Source organism: Sorex araneus, chromosome 6 (assembly GCF_027595985.1).
Source record: "Sorex araneus isolate mSorAra2 chromosome 6, mSorAra2.pri, whole genome shotgun sequence".
NCBI lineage: Eukaryota > Metazoa > Chordata > Mammalia > Eulipotyphla > Soricidae > Sorex > Sorex araneus.
The window spans coordinates 7705903-7724394 of record NC_073307.1 but is presented as its reverse complement, the minus strand read 5'-3'; the positions used below and the strand labels follow the sequence as shown (position 1 = coordinate 7724394).

General features: G+C 40.5%; 1 protein-coding gene and 1 non-coding gene across 3 annotated transcripts in view; both read right to left on the bottom strand.

The window, feature by feature from the left end:
• Nucleotides 1-1023: 1023 nt before the first annotated feature.
• The window catches only part of AP1AR (adaptor related protein complex 1 associated regulatory protein), a 30145-nt gene continuing 12676 nt past the window's right edge, over nucleotides 1024-18492 (bottom strand). Inside the window, exons 2-10 of one of the 2 annotated variants that reach the window (XM_004612763.2) lie at nucleotides 16451-16499; nucleotides 14457-14483; nucleotides 12710-12735; nucleotides 11696-11792; nucleotides 9721-9819; nucleotides 7593-7648; nucleotides 6758-6831; nucleotides 5729-5857; nucleotides 1024-2861 (exon numbers count right to left, since the gene is read on the bottom strand). In XM_004612763.2, the coding sequence (XP_004612820.1) occupies nucleotides 2596-2861; nucleotides 5729-5857; nucleotides 6758-6831; nucleotides 7593-7648; nucleotides 9721-9819; nucleotides 11696-11792; nucleotides 12710-12735; nucleotides 14457-14483; nucleotides 16451-16499 (823 nt within the window). In that variant the 3' untranslated portion in view covers nucleotides 1024-2595. The remainder of the gene's footprint in view (nucleotides 2862-5728; nucleotides 5858-6757; nucleotides 6832-7592; nucleotides 7649-9720; nucleotides 9820-11695; nucleotides 11793-12709; nucleotides 12736-14456; nucleotides 14484-16450; nucleotides 16500-18492) is intronic. The other variant, XM_055141550.1, reaches the window with a different exon arrangement.
• Nucleotides 5460-5596, bottom strand: LOC129406345 (small nucleolar RNA SNORA43). The gene has a single exon (XR_008630951.1). It is a non-coding gene; the product is annotated as a small nucleolar RNA SNORA43 (small nucleolar RNA).

Below are 18492 nucleotides of genomic sequence, written 5' to 3'. Positions count from 1 at the left end.
TTCTTTTCCAATTCATTTTTTTAAAAATTTTTATTATATCACCATGTGGAAAGTTACAAAGTTTTCAGGCTTATGTCTCAGTTATACAATATTCAAACACCATCCCTTCCCCAGTGCCCATATTCCACCACCAAAATCCCCAGTATACCCCCCGCCCCCTCCTCCCACCCCCAACTGTATAACTGATGAATTTCACTTCATTTTCTCTATACCTTGATTACATTCCATATTGCAAAACAAAACTCACTATTGTTGTTGGAGTTTCCCCCCAAGGAAGACAGCCCTACTAAGGAAGCATTTGATAATTGGTTTGCCATTAAAAGATTGTATGTTTTCAGTTTTTAGAAAAGGTCGCCCAGCCGCGTTAGCGGCCGCGTGGCTCGGATGTGTTCCAGTCCCGCAACCCGGAGCCGTGTTAGTTGCTGCTCAGTGTCGCCAGGGTTCCATCTGGAGGAGGTGTACCAGCTGTACCTCCTCTGTCTGGATCCCTGGTGTTGTTGGCCCGGATTCGGGTCCGGAGCATCTCTCCGGCCACATTGCTCACCAGACTGCCTCCCAATTCATTTCTTAAGGTGATTGCTATGCTGAAACAAAAGGCTTGTTATCTGACCCTGCCTGCACAGTCTGAGGCTCCCTGGCAGAATTCCACAGCCCTTCTCCCCGCTACCCCAGTTCTTGGCTGAGGACTTGGGCTCACTGTTTTCCACTCCTTTATTATGAAGAATGATGCCCTGCAACAATTTTGTATCTCACCAGAGTGTAAGTAAAAGAGCAGGAACTTTTAAGCCTTTTTCATTACGTCCCTAACAACCATGCTTATTACTGGAGTCTCCAAGATTTGCCGACTGTCATTTCCAGAATTTTATAAAAAGATCAAGAATCTCTGTAATCTTCCTTTAGCATGAAAATATAAACATTTTCAAGTTTAGTTTAAGACTGCTTTTCAAATTCACTTATTTTTGGCTCAGGGCATATTTAAGAAAGTACTTTATAAGTTGAGAGAATTACTGCATATTTACAGAGTGAAACCAGTAATAATCAAATAATTTATTATTTTTAACAATAAAAAATTTTATTATTCACAATGCTTGAGAAGTTACCATTACTTCAAAAAGTTCTTTATGAACAAAATGCCAAGAAAAATTACAATAGTAGCTTACGCCAAACCAAAAATATACATCTGATGTATACAAATTTTAAAAAGCATAACACAAGCAATGTGAATATAGATTGCCTTAAATTGTTTCCAATGAATAGCTACAACTTAAATTAAGCTAGACATAAATAATATCATTATCTGCTATTTTACAGACTGGAGGTGTTATGTTTACTCTCTATGAGATAAGGAAACTACATCATTGCCTAGCAGTTCGAATATTGAAAGGGCCACATGATTTAAGTACAGCAAGAACTTGAAGTTACTATTTATATCTGGACCTTCCTATATTTTTGAGAACATGCACTGTCATTGTTGCAAGAAAAAGAAAAATAATACTAAGGAAAAAAATCTGAAAAAGTTTACTTACTGAAATCATACTTAGTTCTCAGCAAATCAGGATAAGCCGTTAGGAAGTGTCTTATAGCCTTGATTTTTTAAAGGATAATAAACTTCAGAGAAAGAAGAGCTAATTTTATATTACAAAATGCAATTATATATATTGACATACTTAGTTCCATCCCAATAAAGCACCTTGTATTACAAGGCAAAGGAAAGCTGCTTAAAATCAATGATCCTTTCAAACCAGAAAGGATTTATATTTACTTTGAAATACCCGTATGACCTTTTTAGGTTTTCATTTCTTAATAAATCATGCACAGAGAATATGTTCTGTGTAAAGTTTTTCTAGACTACTGGAAATACAGAATTTAAAAACATGAACTGGAAAGTTAATATATCGATTAACCTAAATTCAATATTCATTTATAGTGGCATGTAAAAGGAAGTGAAAAACCTAAGTATATATATATATTTTTTTCCCCTTAAATTTTACTTTTAATCATCAGCTTTGTGTCCCAACTCTGTAAGTTTACACTGAAGCAACATCAATACACTAGAGTCTGTAGAAAGAAATGGAAACTTACGCATTTCTTTCCAGTCATCTACTTAAATCAATGGTGCTTACTATCTGATAATAAATTGAACCGAGTCACAGAAATAACGCTGAAAAAGGGAACACGATCCTAAATCTGACAGTCCCTCCATGTCTGCCGAGAATGAAAGATGCCTTGATAGTTTCAGTTAGCTACTGAAATATGCCTAAGGAAGCATTCAAAATAAAATCAATAAAATAATTTTTAAATGACTCGAATAAGCAGGAATGTGCTAAAGAAAAAAAGTTTAAATTAATGTTAATTGATCGTATGACAGAACCATTGTTTTTGAAAAGCAGAAGGCAGATGATGAAATTGCACTTAATTCTGAAGCCATTCAGATAGCCAAAACATTCCTCTTTCCTTTGTAATAAGCATTTACAACATGGTTTCTTAACTCCCTCCTACAAAAAGGCTCAGTCCAACCATTTATACATTCTAATTAATTAATTAATTTTTTAACATTTGGTCATAACTGCTAAGCTAGGGTCACCCACTCTTACCCTATCGTTTCTGCTGATCTGTATCTGGTGGTTGTACACCAGAATCAGACAGTTCTAATACAGGATTTACAAATCCAGAATACTCAGAATTGCCATTGTCATCCATTTCAGCACTGACAAAATCGTTCTCCCATTCCAGCCCGTTGGAGTCATCAGAGGCGGATGTAGGGTTACTTCCGGTCTTCCTGCTGCTGTACTTCAGGGCGGCCCGGAGGATGTCCTCCTCTGTTTTGGAGCGTTCTCGCATTGGAAGCATTCTATTCATTCCTATTATTTGGGCAAAATTATTAGAAATCTAAGCAGAGAGTAAAAATCTGTGTCCATATTAAAAGACACCAGAGTTTAACGATCCAGTTTTATTTATACATCAGACTTGGGGGCTGGCGAGAGTGCCGTCGAGGGGAACACATGCTTGTGTGTCAGGAGGCCCGGGGTCAACTCCTGACACCACATGGTTGCCTGAACAATTCGAGGTGCAAACCTGGAGCAGCAAACTGGGAGTAGCCCCGGAGACTGCCAGGTGTGGCTCCAAAGCCAAAAATAAGTAAGTCAGACTTGGTGTGTGAATTAAGCAATCCCAAGGAGGTCTTCTTAAAGGTAATCTGACCCTGGTGTCTAACATTAACACATACACAAGGGTTGAGTTAACATTAGTCGTCTAGTAAGGTGTGGATCTCTGAAGATCCACTAAAGCAGCAGAATGGATGGAAGACTAAAAGGAACTTAACGTGGCCAAATCGGCGTGGCTGCCAAAGTCTTATTCAACGAATATTTTTCCCAGCACTGACTAGTTTCAACTTTTCATTTTTAAGTTTTGGGGCCACACATGTTGGTGCCAGGGCATACTACTAGCTCTGTGCTCCGGAGTCACTCCCGGTGAGGTCAGGGGGCTCCTGGGTTGGCGCTGTGCAAGGCAAGTGCCTCACCCTTGTGGTCTGCATTTCCCAAACACCAACTGCGCTAATCTCAACAGCTCTCCGTGGCTCCGTACAGGGCTCTGAGCCCCACCTACAGCTGAGAAGCCCGGGCAGAAGAGCGGGACGTGCCCAAGGCCACAGAGCCACAAGAGGGGTGACGGAAGAATCTGCTCTTCCCTGTCGCCCACCAGGGCTCCTCCTCTGCGTCGACCACAACAGAGTGGGCACTTCCAGGGGACACTGTCCTAGATCTAAATCTGAACAGAAAAAAATTGGTCAGTCAAGTGAAAATGTCAAAAACATCGGCAGAAAAAAGTGTCACTTTCTTGGTATAAGACAGGGAGAAAGGAGATAAGCTGAAGGTGTAAGCATAGTCAGCTCTGGGCCAGGGTGACAGCACAACGGGCAGGTGCTTGCCTTACACGCGCTGATCTGGATTCGATCCCTGGCATCCCAGTTGGTCTCCCAAGCCTGCGAGGAGGACAGCTGAGTGCAAAGCCAAAAGTGAACCCTGAGCACCACCTGGTGTGGCCCCAAACAAACAAAACTTTTTTTAAAAAAGTTAAAAAAAGTGGCTTTCTTATTTATATACTATTTTTATATACTTTTTTTTGGGGGGGTGGAGTGGGGCTCTCCCATTACGGTGAGGAGTCCCAGGGGCTTCTCCCATTCTCGGCCAGCCAGACAGGCAGCTGGATGTGAGGGCTGACGAGGCGATGCTGTTGGATTACCCAGGCCACCGGGAGGACTCGGGGCCTCCTGGGCTACCTGAAGATGGCCAGGAGACCATGTGGTGCCAGGAATCAAACCAGGGCCCAGCGCATGGAAGGGCGACTCCTTAACCCTGTACTACCCTCAGAGCAGGGCCGGGCATGGAAGGCCGACTCCTTAACCCTGTACTACCCTCAGAGCAGGGCCGGGCATGGAAGGCCGACGCCTTAACCCTGTACTACCCTCAGAGCAGGGCCGGGCATGGAAGGACGACGCCTTAACCCTGTACCATCCCTCCCGGCCCTGGTCTCTGTCCTGCTAGCCAACTTTGGCGGGGGGAATCTGGAATTACGTTTAGCCTCTTCACCACTCCCTGGACTCCCACCCCAGCATCTTCTCGGTTCACTCTCAACCTTGCAAAGAGCCATCGCCTGGCCCTGCTCCTTGATGTAGCACCCACTCAGGGAGTTTTGGAGTCTGTCGAGGAGTGGCCCTGACAGCATGTCCCATGTCCCATCGTCCCAGGGCTGCTTCCCATGGGGCACCTGAGGCCAGTGCTTTGTGCCATTTCTGAGGGAGGACGCCACGCATAATTCTCCCCTAAGACGGGTTCTGATCCCGCCTTCTGGTGTTGCTACGATGCTGGGAAACACAGCCAGGGTTCTGGCGACCCGGGGCCTCAGACAGGCAAGGCACGTGCTAGGCAGACACTCAGCTACCACCGCAGCCTCCTATCTCTCATGAGAAACAAACTGCGGCTCAGACAGGCAACACACGCAAAGTACCTAGCGCGATTCCAATTAATACTCAAGGTCATTTCTGCTAATAGGGTTTGCACTGTGGAACAAAAACCCTAACAGACTTTCAGACATTCAGACATTCAGAATGAAATGCAAGTTACATCTGGCTAGGATGCCCACCAGGGGGCAGTAATTCTGTTTACTGAACAGTTTCATGGGCTGAACTACAAAAATTGGAAAATGAGAAATTAAGAGGTTGGAGACTGGGTAGGGCACTTGCTTTGCACGTGACCGATGTGGGTCCAGTATGGCACCCCACACTGTCCCCAGAGAACTGCCCAGAGTGATCCCTGAGCACTGCCGGGTGTGGTCCCCAAACCAGACAGAAAGGGATACTAGCATTGTTTTCTAAGTCTCAAGAAACATAACAAGCCTCTCTTTAAACAAATGATCAGCAGTTTCTAATCACGATCACAGTCAGTCTTTTCAGTGTGTGTGAATGTGAGGCTACAAACCATTCTTAGCGCCCACGGGTCTGGGCGCTGAGCGTAGAAATAGCCACTTTCTCTGCCCTGCGCCACGATGCGGCCAGGCAGCCGTGTCTGTGGTGCCCGGCCAGCACCTGCAGGGCACCGAGTCAAAAACTTTTATACAAACTTTTCACCGATGTTCAATTAATTTAAATACTGTAAAATGCCAATTAGGCATTTACAAGTAAACACAGATTAAAATTAATTTTTCAGATGAAACCTTGGATGGGAAATACCTTCTTCATCTTCCCACTCCAGATCCAAGGATGTGCTGTCGTCGTTTCCGCTGGCCGACTTGGTCCTGGTCATGAGATCACAACTGCTCTCTGTGTTCGGTGTCAGCACGGTGGCATCTGACGAGAGCCCTGGACATACGCAAACACAAGAAAGGTAACCACTTGGAGTCCTTTACAGCAGCCAGATATTCTATAATAACTCTCCAAATATTACTGTGCATTTTAGAAGCACTAGATATAGTAACTGAAATCACTGGTAGGTCTGTTAGGAAGAGTGAAAAATACTTTTTCTTTTACTGTCTTTTCTTTTGCCTTCTAGCACAACAAAAACACAATAAATAAAACGGTAAACTTTTCAGACAAACTACATATTTTTAATTGCCAGTTCAAAGGAGGACAAAAAAGGAAATAGAAATGATAGAACACATGAAAAGTAGCCTAAACTTCTGAAAGAATCAATCATATGGGGAGAGTTTTGAGTTTTGAAACTTGAAGAAACATTTGAGTCTTGTAAGTCAATCTGTGATAAATAAAACAAAAACACTTCTACCCTACTTTCTCCCACCTTCCCTTTCTTTTTCTAGGAGGTGAAGAATAGAAATAAAAAAAGAAGTGTTTGACTGGAAGTCCAGATCTACAAAATAGCCTGTGATTTTTCTTTGCTCCAACTCTTTTCTTTTTTTTGCTTTTTGGGTCAAACCCAGCAATGCACGGGGGTTACTTCTGGCTCATACACTCAGGAATTATTCCTGGTGGTGCTCGGGATGCTGGGAATTGAACCTGGGTCGGCCACGTGCAAGGCAAATGCCCTACCACTGTACTATAGCTCCAGCCCCGCTCCAACTCCTTTTAAAAAGGGAAAGATAATATTGCATAATTAAGGACTAGTTCATTAATCTATCCAGGTAATACAAATGGAAGTGCAGGAAATTCTTCCATAGACGCGTAAGAAAGAAACATAATCAAAGATTATATTTTTAATGTGGCTTAAAGTAAACTTAAAATGTAAACAGAAGTTTATAAACTTACTACTACTTCGGAAAACTTCATACTGTGATTTTATATTTCTCAAACAAGATTCAAAGTCATCTTCTGGTCCTGAACTGCAATAAAAATGCAACAACTATAAAAAGGTATCACAGTAGATTCATAGCAAGTACAACATAATGTATATAAAGCTAATGATGGAATTTGAAAAGTTTATCCTACAGCCAAAGTATTCATCTTTACTAAATAGGATCTTATAAAACAGGCCTTATGCTTCATGTTAATAAAAAACTGAGAGGCTTTGATTAATTTTGAAGTCATGCCTCCAAAGGTTTACAAATTCCAAATTTATAATATGCAATAATGAATATATAACAACAGTGTTCTCTACGTGTGCAGAAACACTCAAGGAAATGACACTGAAAATGTATTTTCCGAAAACCGATCACACACTCTGTTGCAAGGGGCTATGGAAAATATTATGGTGGATTTATAGCTACAAACCACCAAGGCACAAACAATTTTTCCAAAAATATTCATTGTACTAGCACATAATCTTCTCTGTGGAAGATAGGACCACTCTTTTGGTGGTAGTGGCTGTGGTTTCGGGGCCACATCTGGCAGTGCTCTGTGCTTAGGGAACACCCTGGAAGTGCTCAGGAGACAGCATGAGTGTTGAGGATTAATAACAGATGACCATTTTCTAACATATAGCAAATGCTCTCAGTAGTCTTGTAAGATGGTATCTTGAGTAGCAATAATATTTTAGGAAACACACTTAAACCTAATATGCATGTACAAACATACAGAGGTAAACCGTGTTCTATTTGGAAATAGTGATTTTTATCACAAAAGGAACACTGTATTTCCTAGTTACCTTTGGTATTCTCCATTGCTGGAAGGATGGTATCGCTGTACTCTCTGTCTTTCTTGCTTTGAAAATATAATACAATATGTAAAAATCACTTTGTTGTAAAATTGAAAAATTTAAAACTATTCATGCAATTCTTGAAATTTCAAGGGGGAAAAAATGTTACTCAATTAAAGTTCTTTTCCCCTTAAATTTAGCACTGTTCACTTCTATATTCTCTATGTTTGTGGTAAGCATTTCTCTTAATGTATCAGTGTATAGTCATTAAGTGATCAGAACACTTAATAATGTTATCAAAATAACTTTAAAAAGAGGTAACTTTTTTTTGGTGTCCTCAGCATCCTTAAGGACAGCTACTATCTGGAAGGAGGAGGGGCAAAAAAGAGTTAAAACAGTACATGAAGGTCTATTTTGGGTGAAGTAAATAGCAAAAAAAAACACAAAGCTCTAGAAGACCTAAATTGACTTAAAAGTAATAAACATCATCAGTTAATAAGAGTAACAATGAAAGGACTTAGAAGCTATCAGGGCTGTGGTTCTAAGCAGCTATGAGCTATTCCCTTAACATATCCTTTAACTTCATCTTTGTTACAAATGACTGTGGTAGTGGCTGAGAATATTTACAGGGTTGAAAACCGGTATTTGCCTATTTCCATTATATTCATGTGTCAGAATATAGTTGTTCTTTATTGGGAGGAGAGGGGTGTTGGGCCACACTGGCAGGTGCTCAGGGATCACTCCTGGCAGGGCTGAATGTGAGGCGGCCATGTGTGAGGGAAGCACCCTACCTGGTCTTAGACATCGTCTGTGTTCCTCTATCAGTATTAAATTAGGGGAGGAAAAGGGATATGGTATAAGGGAATGATGCTGTTAGTCTTCCAAGCAGGAAGGAAAAAAGGTTGTGTATGAGGTAACCACAAAAACACTTCTTTCTTTTTTTTTTTTGCTTTTTGGGTCACACCCAGCGATGCTCAGGGGTTACTCCTGGATTTTCACTTAGGAATTACTCCTGGCAGTGCTTGGGGGACCATATGGGATGCCGGGGATCCAACCCGGGTTGGCCGCGTGCAAGGCAAACGCCCTACCCGCTGTGCTATCGCTCCGCCCCCCCCCCAAAAAAAAACCACACTTCTTTCTTAGTAGAAAGCAAGTAAACTTCTAAGTGTCCCCATGATTTAGTGCTAGATAAGAGAAAGAAATAGAAGGAGAGAGGGAGAGGGACAAGGACAGATCACACAGAAACAACACGCTAAGAGAAGCTACAACAGACACAATCTGGCAGTTTCTCTGAATTATCATCTCTGTGATGTGAGCTGATCTGTGCTATGTCAGCTGCAGCGCAGCAGTTCCGAGCGGCGGCGGAGGAGGAGCGCACTGAGGGGGGACGGCAGGCACTGCTCTGCTTACCTCCGCAGCTCTCCAGCAGCCGAAGGATCTCAAGCAAGGGAGTAACCTCCCTACCTCAGTTTCCTCACCTATAACCAAGGGATTAGTACTACTGCCTGTCTCGGAGTACAAGGGGAAGCTCATCGACCACGGAAGATGGCTCCTGACTCAGCCAGGACCCCCAAGCGTCTGGATGTGTGGCGCTCGAACAGCTGGGAAGCTTTCTGCTGCCTTCTCTGGTAATACACCAGAGATTTTTCAAGAGTCAAACCTCCAATCTCCCAAATACAAATAAATAAAGATGAAAAATATACACGATGCTTTGGGGGCACAAAATCATACAGTTTAACTAGTTCTGGGAAGCACAAGAAAGCTTAGCAGTTCAAGGAACAAAACTCAGAAAAATAAATCAGAAATCTGCATTGTTTTTTTACAATGCGTTATGAATCTGTATTTTTCCAAACTAATAACACTGGATTTCCAAAAACTGAAATTCATCTTTTGGACAGATAATAATTAGCTTCTGTTAATCTGAAGCTACACAACATGCGGTGTCAAGCATATAATTTGATGTTATTCTGGCTGTTGAAGATGGACAAATTTGCCTTTATCAAGGATATGTGCATAATATACATTGGCAGTGAAACAAGAAGCCCTTGAGTCTCGGGAGGAAAAGTCCCCACGCAGCCCTGTCGGAGAAACCAGGAGAAAAGCAGCCCTAGGTTGGGTTGGGGTCTCTTCCCCTCACCTCCAAGAGCTTTCGCTGCTTTGCTGCCCTGGCTGCTTCACGCTGTGCAGCGTATAAAGCTTCTTCTTCTAGTCTTAACTTCTCTTCTCGTAAGGCTAACTGTATATGAACAAAACAATAAGGGTTAACGAAAATCAGAACCTGTCTAACTGCTCTAGAGAAAATGTTTCTACCTATAAAATAAAAATAACATTAAAAAATAAGTGATCTCCATGAAGCATAACTGAAAGTTTTGTGATTTCTCCATTTAATTTCGTCTTTTACAGAAATTATAGCAAATATCAAATATGATAGAGAATTTGTGTGAAATAGTAGTATCTTTCATATCTAAAAATGATTTCTTTCTTCAGCGTATACAAGGATCTTCATTTTTAACAACATCAATGCCTACTACCCTAATTTGAGAGTGTGGGCCCTCCTACGTCCAAGAACTTGAAGACTACGCCAATCTACCCTGGTCTGCCAAAGTGAAATGAAGGTTCCCAAACTTCATGGCTCATCACTGTATGTCTCCTGATTTTAATTACTATCAGGTTGAACAAAATTTACTTTTGAACTTTATTCCTGCCAACCACAATAGTATACAAACTACTCTAATAATAATTTACTGCTTATCGAGTCAAACTGAAGTCAAATTTCAACACAATGTTCTCTATCTTTATATGAGCATTTCTTGTAGATTGTCCAATAACATCTTTTCCATAAGTATCTTACTTATGACTAAGTACACAGCTCACACACTAAGGTAAGTTCACGACAAACAGAAAGATTTTTTTTTTACGGTTTTGAGGGACATACCCAGCTGTGCTCAGGAGTCACTCCTGGTTCTGCACTAAGGGATCAATTCCTGGCAGGCTCGGGGACTGGCCCCAGGTCAGACATGATGTAAGACAGGCGCTAGAATGCTGTACTATCACTCTGGTCCCCAACGGAAAGATAATTTCAAAGACCTCTACTTGATTCTTAAACAGTGATCTGTGAAAGTTGCTTAATTAGTTTTAATTTTTTAATGCCAAGGATTAAACTTAGGGCCTCATGTCACAAAACATGTGCTGACTTGAGCCACATTCGCAGTCATAAACTGGTTTAAACACAAAGCTCCATGTATTTTGCCCGTGTCAATTCTTGTGAATGAAGTAATTACTTTTGTGTTTTAAAACTTTATCTTTTTTGGGGGAAGGGGCCCCACAACCAGCAGTTCTCAGGGCTTACTCCTGGCTCTGTACTCAGGAATGACTCCTGGTGGTACTTGGGGATCCCCATAGGATCCTGGGGCTCAAGCCCGGATAGGCAGTGTGCAAAACAAATGCCCTACCTGCTGTACTCTGGGTCCAATTATTTTTACATAAACAGTTAATTTTATCTTTTTGTTTCGGTGCCACACCCAGCAATGTTCAGGACTTACTCCTGGCTCTGTACTCAGCAATTACTTCCTGGTGGTACTCGGGGGACTATACGGGGTGCTAGGGATCAAACCTGGTTCAGCTGTGTTCAAGGCAAACACCCTGCCCACTGTACATCACTCAAGTCTCTTAAAGTAATTTTATAGTTTGGCTTTGGACCACACCAGGTGATGCTCAGAGGTTACTCCTGGCTCTGCTGTTAGGAATCACACTCCTGGCGATGCTCAGGGAACTCTGTGAGATGCCAGGGATGGAGCTTAGGTTGGCTGTGTGCAAGGCAAGAACCTTACCCCCTGTTATTTCTTTGGCCCTGAAGCAATTATTTTTAAAAGAAATAATTACTTTTCTAATTTTAGGGTTTTAAGAGAAATTAACATTTTTGCAGCATATGGCTTCTGATAAATTATACATGGCTAGAATAATTTTCCATTTTCATATAATTTTCATCTATATATATTAATATAGGCCTAATGACTGCTCATATCAAGAGTAGTAACAAATGTACGTATCTTTCCCCTAAAAAAGAGGCTTACAATAACACAGAGTTTAGCAACACTACTACTGTTATTTACCTCTCTTTGAATTTTCATATCCAGATTTTTCTGTTTTTCAGCAATAGCATCATAATGCCTCTCTCTCAGGTCAACAATTTCTTCCTCAGTAAGAGGCCTACAGAAAAAAGCAAGGGAGAAGGAAAAAGAACTTTGAAAGTCTGTATCAACTTGAAACACACAAAATGTGTAAATTTATCAAAAATGTATCATGGCAATTTGAAGCTATAATTTCAAATTGTTAAGAGTAAAAAGCACCAAATCTAATATTTGTGATGTTTTGGTGAAATGTTTACTAAGATATCTTACTAGGAAATTTTTTAGCACTATAACCCGTTTAAGTACTCCGAACTCCACCGCCTGGTTTCTCACCAACATACTCACTTTATCCTCATTATCATACCCATTTTACTGACTTTCTGACTTCATTATTTCCATGACTAGCCCTTTCTACAGAGAAAGTCCACATCTAGCCGTCAGCCCCTAGCAGTAACTGTTTAACTCAGCCAATCCTGTTACATCCCACGTTAACTGCTTCAAATCATCACGTATTCCTAAGTTTCTGATTAGACTCTTTCACTTAGAAGTAATTTTATTTCACTTTTTTCAAGTAGTCCATGTAATACTGAAAGAATATAGAGATGGTGCTTAAAGTGATACAAATGTCCTTATTACTATTAAAAGTTACAAAAAACACCCCAAAACAAAACAAAAAACCCTGGCATAAATAAAGGAAAGGAGTATTAAGTTTAAAAAATACTAAAAGAAATATAATTTATTAATGCCCAAATAGTTTTTACAAAACTCAAGCACATATAATAGACTTAACAGGAAAGCACATAGGAACTTACATACAGTAAATTTTTCAATGTCCAAAATGTGTTGAGATATATGTAATCGGAGACACTCAGTTACAGAGAAAATTAAGGTCCCAAAATGTCTTAAAACAAGTATATGACAGGCTGGAACCTTAGTGAACTTCTTCAAATAGTACACACAAAATGAATTTGAAAAAGGAAGAGCCGAAAGCCTTACCGATGACTGCTTCCTGGGCTTTCCCCCTGCACAAAGATTAAAAAAATTTCACTAGCTGAATTACATTTAAAGCAAAACAGTGTTTTATTCTATTAAGTTTTAGTTTCAACTTACCTACTTATCATAAACATTTTATTTTTTAAGTGTATCAAACAAATGGTTTTACTTCACCAAAGATAAAATATAATAAAAAAAATCTAGCTCAATTATACAGTAACCATTTGTTGGCCATTTCTTAATTTTTTGTAGTAAGTGTTTATCCAAAGGAACTTCTGGGGGCAAGATGACACTAGATAACGTATTCTCTGTCCACATCCACGTAATTTACAATCGATTCTCTCTATCATATCCTCATTACCATACCCATTTTACTGACTTTCTGACTTCATTATTTCCATGATTAGCCCTTTCTAGAGAGAAAGTCCACATCAGGCCCTCAGCCCCTAGCAGGAACCGTTTAACTCAGCCAACTCCTGCTACATCCCACATTAACTGCTTCACTTCAGGTGGGATTTTTTACTTATGGATCCTATAACTACAGAATTGACCTACTAGCTAGAACATTTATTTGGAACTTGAGAAGCAATCCTCGCTGTGGCTCCTGTGGTCACGCTGAGCAGCAGCAGGAATTCTGAGCTGCCTGCCACTGCCCGGCCAGGCAGAACCTGCCCCGGGCTCCTGATTCAGCCCTCACCCTGCGTCCTTGTTTGCAGTCTATGTGCCAGTTTTGAGCTTTTTTTTGGCAATTGGTAAAAATCCACTTTTAAACCGTGGTAAAATCACTTTTAACATGCCCCTCGGGCAGAGCACTAGGTCGCTGGTGAATGGCCCAAGCAAAGCACCTGCCGCAGTGCTCTCGCAGGGGACAGGGTATGAGCATCAGTTAGATAGAGGGCTGCAGCCCGGAGCCCAAGGGGTTCGTTCATTAATACATAGCAAATTAGAGGGCAAAAAAGAACTGAAAACAATATTAGAAGAATGTGACATAGAAACATTATATATAAATGTAACAAACTGCCTGGCTGACAAAATATTGGGACCAGATCTTGCAAGAACCCAGCTCTGAATTTTCCCTTGGAAATTACTAATTTAGCATTATTTATTTATCTGCTGTTTTATCAGTCACAGTTACATTACAGAATATATCGTGAATAACATGAATCAACTGTTTTCTTGCACTGGATTATGAAATGGTTATAGTTTTTTTAGTTTTTTCCTCCAAAGCCAACTACAATTATTTTCAAGACCAATGTAGGTTCTTACATAGCTGAGCTATTCATATCTGATGGTTAAAATGTGAAAATGAAAATCACTAATAGCAGAAATGAAACTCCAAATGGCCCAAATAGATTTAGGAAATAGCACTGCAAATTAGGATGACATTAAAGGAAAGCAATCATGAACATCAACTGCAAAAAAAAAAAAAAAAAAAAGACAAAACAAAAATTAAAATAAACAAAGAATTCAACCAAACAATTTCTTTAGCTCCCAGGTATCCCTTTTTGACCTGTATACTTGATATATAGAATATAATAAGCTGATATATAAAAATACTCTAATATTATATTTACATGCTAGAAAATGCTGAATTATTTGCCAGTATAAATTAGTAAAAGAAAAAAAAATGATGGGGCTAAACATAAAAATGAAAACATGAAAATGTTCTAAAAGAAAAAATTTTAAAATAATCTTCACAATAAATGAGATTAGTAACCTAAATAAATACAAATCCTGTGATAATACTTACTTCATCACTTTCTACTAGATTCTCAAACTGAAAAAAAAAAAAAACAAAAAAGCAAGTGTTAAGAGGGATTATCTGTCTGAGGTACAGAAATCACAAAAATTATGTCACCTTTTTACCTAAAAAATAACATCTTGATATGTGTAAGGTATTTAAATCAAATGCCTTTTTTATACTTAGGTTTACTTGATATATCAACAATCCTAGACAATATAGTCCAAACAAGCAACACTTCTTTTTATTTATGGTTTTATGTAAAAAACAAAAGGGAGCATTATAGCTATTTTCTACATGAATCAGAAGCTTATAAATTATTTATCTGAATTTAGTACTTCATATTGTTTTAAATCCACTAAGTTTTCTACTCCATTTGAATTTAGAAAAAGAAATTCAGAAGAAAAATTACTCAAGAAAAAGGGAATAAAAATACCCAAATCAAAAACTCTCTTAAAATATCTAAATGTACTTACTCTTTCATGTAACTATTTATTGGAAACCTACTAGATGACAGTCACTACTCCCAAAGATAAGATGTCTAGAGGCTGACATGACTTGATCAGGTTGTGATGTCAAAAGATCTGATGGAAGTTGTCACTGCATTTCGCTTTTGTTTTAACCATACCTGGCAGTGCATGCTCCTGGCTCTGTGGCCAAGGCCCATCCCTGGCAGGCCGAGGGGCGCATATGGGGCACTGGGAATCAAACACAGCTCGGCTGTGTGCAAGGCAAGGAAGGGCCGTGTCTGTGGTACTTGGGATCTGACCCGGAAAGTCATTTGAAAATTGCATCACTAAAATATATGCTATATATCTGTTTTTTGGGCCAAAGCCCGTGTGGTGCTTACAGTTCACTCCTGGGGGAGGCTGGGGATGGGAAGTGGGGGTGATGTCGCTGGCGAGCGCCTTCATGCCGGGACTATCTCTCTAGCCCCCAGGATATATGTATTTTAGATAGTTTTACAAGTAATCACGCTAAGAAAATATCAGATTATTATTATTTTTGTTTTATGTTTTGATTTTGGGGCCATGTGCTAGAAGGAGATTCTTGACTTACGTGGCTCCCAGGGGACTGCACTACCGGGAATCAACCTCAGGCCTTCCACACGTAAGGCATGCATGTCCTCCAGCCCTCTGGGGCATCTCCTTGACCCCTGTTAATATTGGGTTTATTTTTTTGGGGGGGATTAGTGATGAAAATAGTTTTACTTAAAGAAACTTACTTAAAGAAATATGAGGGGAGAAAGAGCGATATCTGTGTTCAAGAAAAACACAGGCTTCTCCAGAGTGGAAGATGTTCTCTGTTAATACTGTTCTAAGATCAAGAACATTGATTCAAAAGGTTTAGAAGATACAGGAATCTGAAGAGACTGAAACTGCTTAAATTATTACCTTGAGCTGTTATTTTCTATTTGTGTAGCATTCGTTCTGAACTAACTCCCGATTAGTTCCTTAAGCAACGAGGCAGTGTTCAAGCTTGCAAGCCAGGCACTCTTGGACCACAACTTAGGTTTTGCCACGGGTTCTGTGGAACAGCTTCAAATCAACCTGCTGCTTCGATTCTGCTGCACCGGCTTACAAGGAAGCTCTATTACTGAGAAGAGGGGACTCTCCCTCCAAGAATACAAACCAAACAGCTAGCAACAGCACCTTAAACTTCTATAAACTCCCTACTCACCTTTCCCCTTTCAGCCCCTGGATGTTCCCCACCCCACCCCCCTTTTCAAAAAAGATTCTGGGTCACATTCAGTGGTGCTACCATGCTGCTCCCAGCTCTGTGCTTGGGCGTCACTCCTGGCAGTGCTCAGAGGACCATACAGTAATGGGAATCAGACCTGGGCCTCCTGCATGTGCCACTGTGCGCTCTCTCTGGCCTCTTATTCTTTCCCTCTTCACTAACACCGGTAAGACTGAAATCATTGAGGTCCAGATCCTTTCTCTTTACTGTATGTCTCTCTTCAAAACACTTCTCATCCAATCAAACTCATTGATCCTACTTACCTCTATCGTTAAGTGTTCACCTCTTGAGCACGTTCTAAAATACTTGGATCTGGAAAGAAAGAATTAAAAAAAAAAAAATAAGAACGAATCCTGAAACTGAACACAGTAACGTCAAAATATGGTAGCAAGTTTAAATGATCTAGACAAGCACCAAATTTACCTAAAAAAGGGGATCTAGAATTTAAAAATTCTTTGAGCTTAAAAGTAGGTAGCACTGTAGCACTGTAATCCCGTTGTTCATCAATTTGCTCGAGTGGATACCAGTAACGTCTCCATTGTGACACTTGTTGCTACTGTTTTTGGCATATGAAATACGCCACGGGGAGCTTGCCAGGCTCTACCATGCGGGCGGGATACTCTTGGTAGCTTGCCTGGCTCTCAGAGGAGGAATTGACCCTGGGGTGGCTGCATGCAAAGCAGATGCCCTAGTCGCTGTGCTATTATTAGGAATAATTAATTATTAGAGAAATAAATTAATATTAATATTAGAGAAATAAAAAAATTTGGAGCTACTTTTCCTGGTACAATCTATTTGCTAACAAATGCAAAGCGGCTAAATTCCCACGGTGAAGCCTGGGGAAACAGGATTTGGTATTGTTATTCCACAGATCTTTCAATTCATAGAATGTATGCAGTATAAACTCGACGTCCTTATTTCTTGAACAAAAAGAGGAGTTGAGCCTTCTAGTGGCACTGGGGAGGCCTTAGGAATCAAGTTCAACGGGCTACATGCTTCTCTTTCTGCAACCATTAATTATTCTTCCCTGAATCTCACTCACCTATTTCCTCTTCCAGACTTACTCCGAGATGTAACTAAATAATGAAACTCATGTTCAGCAGGACTGTTTTGGTCTATGTCACGAGCATGGCTTCACTGCAGAAGCAAAGCCTAAAGCCAAGCAGTGCCCTGCTCTCACCACGGGACGTGACTCTTGCAGCACCCTCCCAAGAGAGGGAGGGATCTGAGAGACAGGAGAGGGCAGAATGCTGCCCTGGGCTGACTTTAGCAGACTCAAGTCCAGCTCGGGGAGGTGTGTTACGACACTGTCCCTGCCCCTTTCCCCCACCTAAGTAAAGTAAGAACAATCGTATCTTTGCATGACCTGGTCACTGACCAAAGCCCCATGCAAGCCCCACCCCACACCACCCCAGCCCAGAGGCTGCTTAGTTACTGCTTGAGAAACGGAGAAGTATCTTCCTAAGAAATGCTATCTTTCCCCTAAAAAGTTTGGTTTGATTTTTTAACCCATAACCAAAGTCCTGATGAACAGCAAAAGAGAAACCTAAGAAGTATATGTGAAGATTTTAGTTTAATCTTCCTCACTTACATAGTGGAGGGTCCTCTGAAATGCTACTTTCAAGCATTTGGCTCTATAACTGCTTTTAAAATATGTATCACGATAAATCTTCACTTCATTTCCAATAAATCTCAGGATAAAGCTCTTCTAATAAAATGTTGTCCCTGAGTCTGCCAAATTGAGTATTTAATCTGTCGATATAATTTTAGCATTTACGGTACTAGGAGTCAATATCTGCCCTTTGTGAATTACAAGGTCTTAATTTATTGTCTTAAAAGGAAAGCCTGAAGTTTTTCCTAGACTTAGTTTGCCTTTCTGTTTGTCTTCCATTTTATTTTATGTTTGTTTGCTTCTGGACCACACGTGGTGTGCTCAGGGGTTCCTCCTGGCTCTGCACCTGCTGGGGGTTTGGGGGAACCAAATGGGATTCAGGGTATCAAACCTGGGTTGGCTGCCTGCAAATCCAGCACCAGATTCGCTTTTTGGTTTTCTGTATCTCACCCAATAAAGGTAAGAGCCTGGGATATGGTAAAATAACTATTGTGGTTGTTCAAATAAAATTATTATGTATACTAGGACAACCAAATTAAGCTCTGCACAGTACTGTCTCATTATAGTACATGCTGGTTGAAAACAATCTAAGAATCAAGTTTTCATTATGTACAAGGTGGCAACATTGAAAAAGAACAGGGAAATGAATTAAAAAGAAGTCGGAAATTTGGTAGCAACAACTTAATGTGCATT